Consider the following 15,538-nt stretch of genomic DNA (forward strand, 5'->3'; position numbering starts at 1 on the left):
CTATCAGTGAATAGGGACAGAGGCTGCAAGAACTGCTGGGGGGGGGGGCTAAAGAGGAAAAGCAAAGTGGAGTGGGAATATGAGATTTCCCCTTGTGAGACTTCCCCCATATGTTTATTTATATACTTCAACACTTTTCTTATGAAAGCTTTAAGTTACAATAAACTGTAAAAATGTTAGGATTTATAGCAGCAATACTTTGAAGGTATGGTCACTAATATACAGAATCCTGAAGGCTGAAAACTTATTCTGACACCAAAGGCCTAATTAAGTAGATTCCTTATGCCACAAGCCAACTTTTTATGGATTCCTGAGCATTAGACACTAACCTATGAAGGCATGCATCTGCAGTGAATCAATTCCTCTTCAATTTTAAATAACAGTTTATAATTATTATATTCCCCTGTCTCAGGCAGAAAACTGAAGGAAAGTGCTCAAAGCAACAGAGACAGAAAGTTGCAAGTAGACCTTGCCTCTTATCATAATGGGAGATGTCTATATACACCTCCCATATTATAAAAAGAAGAATTTGTGATAATTGACACAAAAATCTAGGACTACATGTAATCTTTAGTTTTATCAAAAATGCATGATTAAAATCATGTAATGTAGTTTAGTATAGCAGAGACAACAAAGAAACTTATTGTGGTGCAGTGTGCATCAACCAGAATGAGTGAGTTGTAGGGAAGATATCACTCCAGTTCTGCTCCATGTAGGCTGACTCCCAATTTGTTTTTTGATACAATTCAAGGTACTAGAGAAGAAGAAGGGTTGGTTTTTATACCCACTTTTCACTACCCAAAGGAATCTCACAATCGCCTTCCCATCCTCTCTCCACAACAGACACCCTGTGGGGGCTGAGAGAGTTCTGACAGAACTGGTCTGTGAGAAGAACTCTATTAGGGGTGTGGGTGGCCCAAGGTCACCCACCTGCTGCATGTGGAAGAGTGGGGAATCAAACCCAGCTTGCCAGATTAGAAGTTGCTGCTCTTAACCACTACACCACGCTGGCATTAACCTATGGCTTGGACCAACATACATGAAGCACTGCCTACTCCCTGATGAATTTACCCAACCAATTCTGTTATCTGCCAAGGCCCTACTTTGTGCACTCCTGAGCTCTAAGATTATGCAGGTGGCAACCCTAGGAGGAGAGGGACTTCTTGGTCATGGCAACAAAACTCTGAAACTATCTGTCCTCTTCTGTTGCCATCTTCCATAAACAGGAGCAGACTTTTTTGTTTCCTTTGGCATTCTCACCACGATCCCTTCTTCCTGTCTAAAGTTTTAATTGTTATTTTTATATGTTGATTTTAGCTCTGGTTTTAATGTCTTTTTTGGTTGTTTTGTTTGAATAGTAAAGTTGTGATTTTATTATGTTTGTAATTTGCTAGCCACAATGCTGGTCCTTATGTGGTAAGAAAGGCAGGGTGTAAATTATGTAAAATAAAACAAACTAAGAAGACATTTGTTTAATCTTGCCCAAACTGTGGCCACTTCTTTCATTCTCAGCTCTCCTCATCTTCAGTATGGAAAACTATTGTCTATTCCAATCAGTAGTTATAAGGATCATTTAATTTATATTTAGGGCATTAGACATTAATTGAACACATACTTAAATATAACCCATATTAATCCAGTAACTTTTAGCAGAACATCTGGTAGCAGGGTACAAACTTTAGGAGACTACATGTTATACATGTAAGAGCAGCATTGAAAAAATGTACTTATCAGTTCAAAGAAGCAAAATGCAGAATTAAACACACAATAAAAAACGTATGGTTCCACATTCACTATTTTGCAACTTGTTGACTTCAGTTAGAACAAAGTTGACTTCCTTCGAGCATTGTGGTTTATGCAATTCTAACCTTTATCTTGGATTTCTTTTTTTTTTAGGAAATCATCATTTGCCTGCAATATTTCCCTCAACCTTTACATTCATTTTACACTGAAACAATTTATCTTACTTATCCTCTAATGTCTGTTAATTCCCCCTCATTTTTCCTCTTCAGGAAAGGCAAATGTACAAATACCTTTCTGCTAGTTTCACATTCAGACCCCCCTTTTCAGAACTTCCAACTCAGAAATTACTAAACTCTGACCTCTTAAATTCATGTTTGCTTGTTTTGCTTTATCAATGACTGTTAACTATTCTCTCCACAGCTTCCTTTCACTGTCTTAGTTTATTTATTTATGTTTCTATTCATGTACATGGCAATGACTGCCATGCAGGGGTAACAGCAGTGAGGGGGGATGGGGTTAAGGCCCTACCCGGGATGATAATTGCAGCACCTCTGGGCCACACAAGGTATAGCGGTGGGAGAAGGTTCGATAATAGGGGGGCAGTAGGCCCAGAAAGGCCCCGACTGTGGAAGCATGGTCATCAGGCTAGTCGATAAACTCACTGCCATTCAAACTTCCATCCTATCCCTAAGTTTGTAGCTGAGAGCGCTAGGGCGGAGCCAGTGTTGATGCTTTGCAATGTCAGGTCAATAAAGAACAAATGCTTGAGCCTGCGGGACTACTTCCTAGTGCACAGGGTAGACCTGGCATGCCTGACTGAGAAAGATCTGGCGCCACCTGGGTTCTCGGTCCTACATCAGTCCGCCTGGGTTCTTGGTCCATAATACTGGCTACAGGCTCACATAGGTATGGGGATACCGGGCTGTATTGACACGTTCACAACTGACTAAATTGCTACCAAAATTTATACAAACTAAATTATTCCAGGTGTGGATCTTGTTAACAAGTTTCTTGGATAATCATCCTGAAACTACTATAAGAAGCATGCCAGTTCTAGTGCTGTGTTTAAACTAGTATTATACTATTAATATATATAAGGTAAAGTATGATACCCCCTTCAAGGATCGCTGCCTTGTTGTGGCAAGGGGGCTTGCGTAGCTCAGTGAAGCTATGAGCTATGCCGTGCAGGGCCACCCAAGACGGACAGGTCATAGCTGAGAGCTCTGACAAAAGGTGATCCACTGGAGAAGGAAATGGCAAACCACTCCAGTATCTTTGCCATGAAAACTCTATGGACAGTTCCAAAAGGCAAAACGATATGACACCGGAAGATGAGCCCCTCAGGTCGGAAGGTGTCCAATATGCTACTGGGGATGAGCAGACGGCTAGTACGAGTAGCGCCAGAATGAATGAAGCGGCTGGGCCAAAGCCGAAAGGACACTCAGTTGTGGAAGTAACTGGTGGCGAAAAGACAGTCCGATGCTGTAAAGATTTTTATTCCATAGGAACCTGGAACGTCAGATCCATGAATCAAGGCAAGCTGGACGTGGTTAAACAAGAAATGACAAGACTGAACATCGACATTTTAGGAATCAGTGAACTAAAATGGACAGGAATGGGTGAATTTAATTCAGATTACCATCAGGTATACTACTGTGGACAAGAATCTCACAGAAGAAATGGAGTAGCCTTCATAATCCATAAGAGAGTAGGAAAAGCGGTCTTGGGATACAATCCCCAAAATGACAGAATGATCTCAGTTCGAATCCAAGGCAAACCATTCAACATCACAGTGATCCAGGTCTATGCCCCAACCACTGCTGCTGAAGAGGATGAAATTGATCAGTTCTATGAAGCCCTACAACACCTTCTAGAAGCAACACCCAAAAATGATGTGCTTATCATCATGGGGGATTGGAATGCTAAAGTAGGAAGCCAAAAGATAACCGGGATAACAGGATAACAATGGTCATAGCAAACACTCTCTTCCAACAACCCAAGAGACGACTCTACACATGGACATCACCAGACGGTCAACACTGAAATCAGATTGACTATGTGCTCTGCAGCCAAAGATGGAAAAGTTCTATACAGGCAATAAAAACAAGACCAGGAGCTGATTGTGGTTCAGATCATGAGCTTCTTGTTGCAAAATTTAGGCTTAAATTGAAGAAAGTAGGGAAAAGCACTAGGCCACTCAGGTACGAACTAAATCATATCCCCGACGAATACACAGTAGAGGTGACAAATAGATTTAAGGAATTAGATCTGATAGACAGAGTGCCTGAAGAACTATGGACGGAGGTTCGCGACATTGTACAAGAGGTAGCAAACCATCCCAAAGAAAAACAAATGCAAGAAATCAAAATGGCTGTCTGAGGAAGCTTTACAAATAGCTAAGGAGAGAAGGGAAGTGAAAGACAAGGGAGAAAGAGAAAGATACACCCAATTGAATGCAGAATTCCAGAGAAAAGCTAGAAGAGATAAGAATGCCTTCTTAAATGAACAGTGCAAACAAATAGAAGAAAACAATAGAATGGGGAGGACCAGAGATCTTTTCAAGAAAATTGGAGATATGAAGAGAACGTTTCATGCAAAGATGGGTATGATAAGGGACCAAAATGGTAGGGACCTCACAGAAGCAGAAGAGATTAAGCAAAGGTGGCAAAATTATACAGAAGAACTATACAAGAGCGAGCTTAACATCCCTGATGACCACAATGGGGTAGTTACTGACTTGGAGCCAGACATCCTGGAATGTGAAGTCAAATGGGCCTTAGGAAGTCTGAGCAACAATAAAGCTAGTGGTGGTGACAGCATTCCAGTTGAACTATTCAAAATCTTAAAGGACGATGCAGTAAAAGTGCTACATTCAATATGCCAGCAAATTTGGAAAACTCAGCAATGGCCACAGGATTGGAAAAGGTCAGTTTACATTCCAATCCAAAAAAAGGGCAATGCCAAAGAATGTTCAAACTACCGCACCATTGCACTCATTTCTCCTGCTAGCAAAGTTATGCTCAAAATCCTACAAGCTAGGTTCCAGCAATATGTGGACCGAGAACTTCCAGAAGTACAGGCAGGATTTCGAAGAGGCAGAGGAACTAGAGATCAAATTGCCAACATACGCTGGATCATGGAAAAAGCTAGGGAGTTCCAGAAGAACATCTACTTCTGCTTCATTGACTATGCTAAAGCCTTTGATTGTGTGGAGCACAACAGACTGTGGCAAGTTCTTAAAGAGATGGGAATACCAGAGCATCTTATTTGTCTCTTGAGAAATTTATATGCAGGTCAAGAAGCAACAGTGAGAACTGAACATGGAATTACGGATTGGTTCAAAATTGAGAAAGGAGTTCGGCAAGGCTGTATACTGTCGCCTTGCCTATTTAACTTGTATGTGGAGCACATCATGAGAAAGGCGGGATTAGAGGAGTCACAAACTGGGATCAAGATTGCAGGGAGAAATATCAACAACCTCAGATATGCAAATGATACCACTCTAAGGGCAGAAAGTGAAGAGGACCTAAAGAACCTGTTGATGTGGGTGAAGGAGGAGAGTGCAAAAGTTGGCTTGAAATTCAGCATCAAGAAAACAAAGATCATGGCAGCCGGCCCTCTCAATTCCTGGCAAATAGATGGGGAAGAAATGGAGATAGTGACAGATTTTATTTTCCTCGGCTCCAAGATCACTGTAGATGGGGACTGCAGCAAAGAAATTAAAAGACGCTTGCTCCTAGGGAGGAAAGCTATGGCAAATCTAGACAGCATCCTAAAAAGCAGAGACATCACCCTGCCAACAAAAGTGCGTTTAGTCAAGGCTATGGTATTCCCAGTTGCAATGTATGGCTGTGAAAGTTGGACCATAAGGAAGGCCGAGAATTGAGGCTTTTGAACTCTGGTGCTGGAGAAGACTCTTGCGAGTCCCTTGGACTGCAAGGCGAACAAACCGGTCAGTCCTAGAGGAGATCAGCCCTGACTGCTCTTTAGAAGGCCAGATCCTGAAGATGAAACTCAAATACTTTGGCCACCTCATGAGAAGGAAGGACTCCCTGGAGAAGAGCCTAATGCTGGGAGTGATCGAGGGCAAAAGAAGAAGGGGACGACAGAGAATGAGGTGGATGGATGGAGTCACTGAAGCAGTAGGTGCAAACTTAAAAGGACTCCAGGGAATGGTAAAGGACAGGAAGGCCTGGAGGATCATTGTCCATGGGGTCGCAATGGGTCGGACATGACTTCGCACATAACAACAACAACAACAACAACAACAACAACAAAGTATGATATGAATCAACAGTACAATATATTTTAAACTTAAGGTTAATAATGATTAATATACTACTTGTAGTATACTTGCATGTTTAAATTCTCAATACTTATTGATAAATATACTGAAGATTAAGAGGTAGGGAGCTTTCTTTACTTATTGTATTTATTGTTATAATTTCTTTTGATATTGTAATAATAATTCTTATTTAATGTTCAGGACTTCTCACTGATGAAGGAATCTCACTGAAAACAGATATTACCTGGATGCCTCACTCTCTATGGAGGCTCAGATCACTAAAGTAGCCCAGACGGTATTTTTCCATCTGTGCCAAGCATGGCTAATAGCGCCCTACCTGTCCTCAAAGCACCTGGCCACTGTGATCCATGCAATGGTCACTTCTAAGTTAGACTTCAGTAACTTGCTCTATATGAGCCTACCCTTGTCCTTAATCCGGAAGTTACACCTGGTACAAAATGCGGCTGCACGGGTTCTCACCAGGTCATCTTGGAGGATGAGTTTCCAGTGTCTGCTGAGGCAACTGCAACCTGTTTCTAGATTAAATTTAAGGTTTTGGTTTTAACCTTCAAGGCTATACGTGGATTGGGCCCTACATACTTAAGGGACCACTTACCTCCCAATGGCCCCTGCAGGGCATTTCGCTCTGTGGGTAGGAATCTGCTGACAGTTCTTGGACCCCAGATCTAGCCTGGACCAGGGCCTTTTCTGTCCTGGCCCCTGCCTGGTGGAATGAGCTCCCTGAAGAGCTGCGGGCCTTGACAGAGCTCTCTGAGTTCCACAGGGCCTGTAAGACAGAGCTCTTCCACAAGCTCTTCCATTTGGTTAAGGCTGGGTGGTGATCCTGGGGCTAAGATAGGGTTCCCCCCTCCCCTTAGGGGTTTTGGGCTGGTATGCCTGAGCCATGAGGTGATCAACCCCTTCTGATACCTCCATTTTTTGTGATCTGCCTGATTTCAGACTGGCCCAATCGTTCCGTAAGGGGAATGAGTTTGGTTGTTAATTTACTGCCACCTGTAATATTGTAAAGTTTTAGAGATATTTTAATGGGGGGATTGTTTTATACTGTTGACATTGTTGCTTTATGGATTGGATCTGTATTTTACATACCTATCAGTGCAAGCTTAAATGGACTTCGAGGAATGGTAGAGTACAGGAAGTCCTGGAGGATCATTGTTCATGGGGTCACGATGAGTCAAACACGACTTCATACCTAACAACAAACTGCATGAGCCAGTTCGCTGAGAGCAGCGGTTATATAAATCCAAATAAATAAATAAATACCATGACCACCAACACCCATGACCGGTCATCTCATGGCGGTTTACATTAAATTGCAATATAAAACCCCATAAATTTTGAAGCATGGTCACATGGCTCCTCTTCAGTCCTACTGACATCTATACTGGTGGACATCTGCTTTTAGACCGCACATTTGTATCAAGTACTATTTTTAAATATCTGGAAAACATCTGGCACTTAGTGGGCACTATGCATGAAGTCTTAGAAGGAGGATCTGAGCAAATATCATAAGCCTGAGGAGAACTGATTCTCTCTCCCCTCCTCCCCCCCCCCCCAAGCTGGCTGCATATGGAGAAGCTGGCTGCATATGGAGAAGTCAGGAATCAAACCCAGGTCTTGAGATTATAAGGTACTCTTTAACCACTTCACTACACTGGAACTCAAGATTGAGTGGGAGGGCCTGAAGCCAGGAAGATAACAATGCAGGTGCATGTGCTAGTGCCCATTGTATTCCTGGGTACAACAGACTTTGCCTCTAGCAATATAATGCCCTCTTCACATCTAGAGAATGTAAGCGCTTCGCCAAATCAGATGAGAACAACAAAGGGAGTATAGGCATAACATGTCAAGGCTAAGTGAAAGGTAGAAACTATCTTGAGTAAGAAAGCCATATCTGACCTTGGAACCACACTCCCAGGGGAAAAATTGCAAATATGAACTTATCCTAAAGGATGCCAATTCGCCAACATGCCTGGCTGACATACCAGATACCAGGAAGGCAACTTTCATAGATAAAGGCCCAGAGTCACTGAGGCCAATGGCTCAAGGGCAGGGCCATCATGGCAGACAACACTAACGACCAGGACCATGGAAGTAACATCCTGAGTCTAGAGGGAAATCTGTTGGTCAAACCTTTAAGGAAATTGTGATAACTTGTGTGCAGAAATAGATATTCCTTGGACCTCCCTATAGAGTGCAGCCACAGCTGCCAGGTGGATTAAAATAAAAGCCACTGAGAGGCCTGACCTAGCAAGCAAAAACAGATAGTCAGAGAGAAGACATGAGAAGGGGAAAAGATCCCTGTCAATGGCACATCTCTAGAATTATGACCATTTTAAGCCATAGGCATAACATGTTGAGGGCTTCCTGAACTGGAGTAAAATCTCTTTAACCCCAGAAGAGAGAGACAAATCCTCTAGTGCAGTGGTCCCCAACCCTCAGTCCGGGGACCGGGACCGGTCTGTGAATCAATCTGTACCGGGCTGCGGCTCCTCCTCGTCCTTCTCCCTAGCTGCTGTCGCGGGTGCTGCCCTGCCACTCTGCCGCTGGCTCACTTTTGGTGCTCTCCAGTGGCCACCATGGCTGGGGATCCCCCTCAGCGTGACACTGCGCAGCTGCTGCTGGTGATGCCCCCCAGCAGGTGGCAGGAAGTCAGGGGCACAGACGGGAAAGCAAGTGGAGCAGGGGCTCCGGCAGTGGTGGCGACGTCCCTCAGCAAAAGACTACCCCCCCCCCCGGGCCTCAGTAAAATTATCAAACGTTGACTGATCCCCAGTGATAAAAAGGTTTGGGACCACTGCTCTAGTGTATCCACCAAGGAGACAGATGTAAGCCATCTCTAGGACTGGAGGAGAGAGGAACTCCATTTGGTCCCCTACAGATGGGAACCGAATAGATTCCATGTCAGCATTTGTTAGAGGCCAGGGAACCAATGCTGCTGTGGCCAGGCCAGGGCCATCTAGCTGCATTTTCTACCACACCCTTGGAATCAGTGGCAGTGTTTGTGTGGGGGCACTCAGAAAACTTGTTTGGGGGGAGTTCCCCCACACACACACACACAGACACTTTCTTTTTTGGCATTTTTTCTATTTTCCCAACAGAGCACCAAAGAACCCTGCTCTTAGACATATTTTCTGTTTTACAGTGAGTGAAGTGCTTTTAATAAAAAGGTAAGCATTATGTAGACATATATAATTCTTGTATATGATGCATTCATGCAGCCAGAAGGACACCTACTCATCATAGGGAAACAGCTTTCATTGTTTATCAGCAGCTGCATGCTTCCTTTTCTCCTGACTCTTCCTTGTAGCTGACCTTTTCAACTCCCTGAAACAATTATGACACATATACCAGCAAATTGGGTAACAAGTAGCTTATTGCCCTACCTTGCTGGAACGAAAAAAAATCAGGAAGTAAAGCAAAAACTCCAGAAGAAATATTTGCATGTTCCATTGAGAACTGAGCTCTTTCTAACCAGTAGCCACAGAAGGAAGAAAGTAACATCTAGATGGAACTAAACTACATGTGCTCTAATTTATAGCACAGGGTGCATCTGCTTGCAGTGAGTGTATTTGAAATTTTGATTGTAGAAAACTAAGCATTTATAACTTTAATAATAATAATAATAATAAGTCAAATATTGCAAGTTTTTACACTAAGTTATAAATAATATGTTTTATGTTGTTAAAATAGTAAAATTAGTTTAGGTTTGATAGGACAGTAAGTATTTGTAATTGTTATATTTCCCCCCAAAAAGTCTCCCCCCCCAGTTTTAAAACTTCTGAAAATTTTACGTCTCTAATAGACAGAGTAATAAGTGCTAGCACAACACTGGCAGGCTCCCAAGAATATGCAAAATATTTTAAATGATGCTTAGAATTCGAAAGTCCTTTTCACATCCACAGTACGTGCTTACGGTATTAAGAACATAAATAGGCTTGTGTGCGCCAAGTATTTTCATACATGCATATGGGAAAATGATTTTTTTTTTTACTTCTAACAAATCCCATAGGACTTTCCACAGGGTTCCTAACCTACAGGAACCATTTTGGGGGAAGCAAGGAGCTGCCACCAGGAAGGAAACCTGAAAAGCTTGTATGAACTTTGGATTCCCAACCAATATCAATAGGAATTTACGCAGAATAAAATAATCACCGTCTTGACTGATTAATTTACTTTTAGTAATTGGTTGCTAATAGATTTTTGGATTGGCAAGAGTCAGACTCAGCTGAATGGCTAACATCATCATCATCAACAACAGATTTTTGTTATTTCAGACAGATCTGTTTTAGTTAACAGTTGCCAACAGAATCTATTCACTTGTTCCAACAAGCTCATTTGCATTAGGTTACCAAAGTGTGGTTGATACTCTTCTGAGGGAAACTGCGTTCTTCTGTTTTCTGCCATTGTGCTTCTGAATCTCTGTGGTATGCTTTTTAAAATGCCCCTAGTGCTTTCTACAATGCTACTTTTCCCTCTACCCATTTTCAATGTGCAATTTTCGTTGGAGGTTTTTTTTTAACATTCTAAGTGCAGTGCTATAGCACTAAACCAATATCACGTTTCAGCGCTATAGCAGCACTACTTAGCTCCAGTGACTCAATGGAGTGTTTCAGTGCTATACTGATTTAGCATCATAGCGCTCAACCTAGCACATTAAAAAAAAACCTCTAAGAAAGATTGTGCAGCAACAAAGATGGGGCGAAGTGTCATTATTTGAAATTACCATAGTGCTTCAGAGACAGCTCATTAACAGAATGAAATTTACCATTAAAAAAGCCATCCCTTTATTGCTTTACTTAAAATCGGGCCAACAATTAATAACATCTGGTTTAGAACAGTAATGTGAATATCTTCTAAATTTGAATAGGATTCACCAAATTAATCAAGCTAAATACACTCTGAGGATATCAGAATATGTTTATTCTAAAATTCTCCAGAAAAATAAGTATACCATGATTTTAGTGGGATCTCAACAATTCTATGGCATGAATCTGGCCTTGCAGAGAAAGTTTTTTTAAAACAAGGCATTAGAAAGGTAATTGGTTTTTATCTCCTCATTTTCACCCATACTGCCTGAAGACATTAACTTTTATAATTCAGGCTACTCCACATTTCACTGCAGGCTCAACTGAGTCTAGCAATCACCCCCTACTCCTTGTGATACTGCACCTTTGCCATATATGTTTAATAAAGGAAGTGAAGAAACTGGAGTAATCAATGAGACGGAGAATGTCTACTCATTCTAGTCACAGGGAAGAAACTGGAAAGGTTTAAATCTGAGACTAAATCAACCTGAACAAAAAGAAAACATTATTTCACATGCTCTCTAATCTCTTTCTCGTCTCAGCTTTCCTGAGCCAGCACAGAAAGCTAGGAGGGGATTTTAAAAAACAACTAAACCCAAAGTCACCAAAAGGAGGAGGTACAGTTCTCCTCATATAACCAAGCCACTCTGTTCTTTTTTTCAGCATGCTTGTAAGCTTGGGAACAGATTACTATCCTCATTCTCTCCTCTTGAGAATAGCAAATTTTCCAGGGACCTCCTAGGAGATGACACTGTTTATGCCAAAGATGTACAGATTCAGCCATTAAGTACACAGTCAAAATGCAAAGAAAGCACACTTTAAGCACAGCATAATCTCTTCTGTGCCTAGTTATACAGTATAAGGCATTCTCCCCACTGAGCAAGAGTTTGCGTTGACTGCCAGAATAGGAATATTAATTGACCTGAGGAGTCTGCTATTCTTAGTTTCCTCTTCAGAGGCTCAGGCTACTGAAAGCCAATTCTTCCAGGGCTCAGGACCACACACTACAAGACAAGCAACTCTTCACTTCAAGCCAATTACAACTGACCAAAGCTATGGAAAGAAGATTTCTCCTTGCAGCTCTCTGTATGATCCCTATTATACACAGAAATTGAATCAACTATTGAAGATCACTTGCTGTCTTGCATTAAGATAAGAATCAGGTGGGTGGCCATGTTAGTCTGATGAATCTGAGCATGTATGCATGCACACAAAAGCTTATACCTTGAATAAAAAATTGTTGGTCTTAAAGTTGCTAGTGAACTCAAACTTTGTTTTGTGTTAATACATTAACACTTCAAAAAAATCCAAACTTACAGCTGCATACTTAAAAAACTTACAGCTGCATACTTAAAAGTCAAACAAATATGTTGATGCAAAAAGACCTATACTACTAAATGTCTTGGGGATCAGAGCTAGAAGAAACATTAAGCCTTTTCAACACAAGATTACACAGCATGGTAGCCTGTGCTAGAAATTCTGAATACAAAACAGGAGCAAGACAGGTGATCAAAACTGAATACTAATGCAGAGTACAAGAATGTACATTTAAAAAAATAGCTTAACAACTAGAGAATGCTAGATTTTGGAAAATATGATGAAGCCCAAGACATAGCATTTCTCCCATATTTGAGTACAACAGGTTTTCCCCCCAGAGGTGGGAAGACAAAACAAACTTTAGGAAAACGACTAAAATGTATCTTAAGAACACAAATTCATAATGTACAAATACAGAATTGCATTGTTTGATTTCATAATTAAGACATGTTATATTTTGAAATTTATAAATTAATCTGCACAATAATCTGCACAGAAACAATATAAATACTTGCTACAATCCTACTGTTGCCTCGGCTTTATCAGAGGCAACAGTAGGATTAGTGTACATCCTACTAAGAACAATATCTTGTTCAGAATGTCTTCATCTCACCAAAGAATAGTGTCTGCCTCCAGTTTAACAGATTGTACTATGAAAAGGCACCAGTAATTCTGAATACTGTATGTCCAAGAACTTGAGCTTTTCTTTAGCTATCATAAAGCAGGGATAGGCAACCTGCAGCAGGTGTCAAAAACAGCAAAGACAATTCTTTGTCATAGCAGCATCCTTACCTAAGCCCCAAAGCAGTGATATAGTCAAGTTGGGATATACTGACATTTCTAAAACATTCGTATGTTAGTCCCTTACTCCCATACCATTCTCACAAATTAATATACAGTATATGCATTGCGTGAAATATTGTCCTCTCAGACCTCCCCCCCCCTCCATCCTCACAAGTGAGTGTTCCGATTTTCTGTCCTGACACCCAGGCCCCAAAAGATAGAACACCACTCCTATAAAGAACTAAATACATCAAAAAGCACTGTATAAAGGCAGTATCAAAACAGTATCACAATCTTTTCTGCTGGAAATTCTAGTTAGCTCCTAAGATTTACAAAGAATATTAGATCCTGACAGTTTGTACTTGAAGATTGCTTGCATTCCTGCAGCTGGCACTCCTAGTCCACACAAATAAAGAGACCATCCAATCTCTTCAGAGTTCTCCACAAAAAAGAGATCTCAGGGAAGCCCTCACAAAGGCAAAGACAGTGCTCACCACCAATACCAGGGGAGAGGGGCACCCACACATGCATCTGCAGTTCACAATGAACTTGAGATAACAGAAAGCTTCTCTTCCCATCAGTTTTTCCAAGAGGCAGCAATAGCAGTGAGATGCTCTTGGTATGTCTGGCAAAACCCAAGAAAATTCCACTTCTTTTTTTCTGCAGAGAATTTACAGGAGAAAAAAATAAGTGTTTTTTCTGTTTTTCACTTGGCATTCACAGGAAAACAGGAGTGTGCTGCTTCTACTTTCTTTCAAAGCCCACCCTAACAACAGGGGGAAAAATCTCTCTCCTTCTTTGCACATGCTACATGGGGGAAGGGTCAGTAGTGACTGAAACCAAATTAGCCAGGCAAGCAAAATCCTGATGGCCTTTCTATCTTAACACTTCCCAGAGGAATTTTTGGTGCCTACTTCAAATGTCCCTACAATACTTCTTAAGTAAAATAAGCGCATTTGCAGCTTAAGCCCCAAACACCTCACCTGATTTTATAGTGCGGCAAAGTATGCTTACGCCTAATAACCTTCTTGAACTGATTGACAATGATGGAAGTAAGCTGAGGCAGGGGCCGCCCTTCAAATTGGGACTTGACATCGAAGCCGATGACAGGTTCATCCACAAAGGTGAAGGACCAGTGAGTGAAAGGCAAACGCGTAAAGACCAGTCTTAACCGACCCACTATTTTGGAGATCTTGACAAAGAGATAGGCTGACTTGCCAAAGACCAGGTCGGCATCAATGGCCAAGTGGAAGCCACCGCTGTACTCGATATCAACCTCGAAGTCCAGCTCCTCTGGGCAGCCTTCCTCATTACAGACCACCGGCCGCAGGAGCTTGATGTTCTTGAAGAGGGGCACCACATCACCCAGAGAGACATCCCGCAGGCTGAGTCCTTCCAGCACCTTGCCTGTCATTTTGGTCTGCAGCAGCTCTTCAAATTCCACCTTGATCTTCCTGGTGACCCAGTGCCTAACCAGGGAGGTGTCCCTGAGCTCTCGGAAGAGAAAGAGGCAGACGGCGTTGAGCCAGTAGAGGGTCTCCTCCGTGGATTCCACCAAGGGCTCCTGCCGGGGACCCTGCTCGGTCCGGGACGGGGACTGGTTGGGAGTCGAGCTCCCCGTCGAGGGGCCCTCGGGCCCGTGCCCGGGACTGCCGGCGAAATACTCCTTGAGGCTGGAGTCGGGGAGCACCCTGGTGGTGAAGGGGCTGGAGGCGGGCGGCTGCGACGGCCCCTCGGGAGGTTCGGGCTTCTTCCGATACAGCAACAGGAGCTGGAGCAGCAGCGTGAGGCAGGAGCCCAGCAGAGCCGACAGCAGCACCCCGTACACCGACATCATCGCGCCTCGCCTCGCCTCAGTGCTTCCCGCCGCCTCAGGCAGACACGCCGGCTCCTGCCGCTGCCGCCGCCGCCCCCGACAACCCCTCCAGCTTTCTCTTGCGGGCGGCGACCTGAGGGGACCCGGAGCTCTCTGGCGCCGTCTCAAACCGTCCCAGTCAGCCTCCGCCGCCGCCGCGGGGCGAGAGAACTCCTTCCCCCCTTGGCCCGCTCCGCCTCCCACAGCAGCGGCATCCGGGTCCTTCCTCCTTTCTCCTTCCTTTTTCTCCTCCTCCGGACAGGAGAAACCAACTGCCAGTTCTCTCCCTGGCCGCTCCCCCCTCCCCTCACGCCTAGATTGGAGGAAACCGGAGCGGCCCGGAGAGTGACGTCACAAAGCACGTCCTCCCGCGCGCTGACCTCATAATACTGCGGAGGGAAAGGGCGGGGGGGGGAGTTAGGAGAGGCGGAGGTGCGCGTGCGCGTCTCGCTCGGCCGGTCTGTGGGCTTTTCCTGCCTTGTTTTGTGCGCGTCTCGTAAACTGTGCGGAGGAGGGTTCGACTCGCGCTCAGCGGGGGACACGCTGGCCTGGATTTGGAACGCAATGACGGGCTCAAAGGTGGATGGAGAGGATCCCGGTTTCAAACGCGTCATGTTTTGCAAAGCTAACTTTTGTTGCGTTCCGTCTGCAGAACAAGGAGAGTCCCTTTTCCTCACCAAAGTACGCAGTCTACACTGCATCCCTAAACAGTTACAGCTTTCCAGA

General features: G+C 43.4%; 1 protein-coding gene across 2 annotated transcripts in view; it reads right to left on the bottom strand.

Moving 5' to 3' along the window:
- Window positions 1-15,140, bottom strand: part of PDZD8 (PDZ domain containing 8) — a 56,524-nt gene extending 41,384 nt beyond the window's left edge. For both annotated transcript variants that reach the window (XM_077349889.1, XM_077349888.1), the window contains exon 1: window positions 13,941-15,140. In XM_077349889.1, the coding sequence (XP_077206004.1) occupies window positions 13,941-14,794 (854 nt within the window). In that variant the 5' untranslated portion in view covers window positions 14,795-15,140. The remainder of the gene's footprint in view (window positions 1-13,940) is intronic.
- Window positions 15,141-15,538: the final 398 nt, after the last annotated feature.

This window comes from Paroedura picta, chromosome 8 (genome assembly GCF_049243985.1).
Source record: "Paroedura picta isolate Pp20150507F chromosome 8, Ppicta_v3.0, whole genome shotgun sequence".
NCBI classification, from domain to species: Eukaryota; Metazoa; Chordata; class Lepidosauria; order Squamata; family Gekkonidae; genus Paroedura; species Paroedura picta.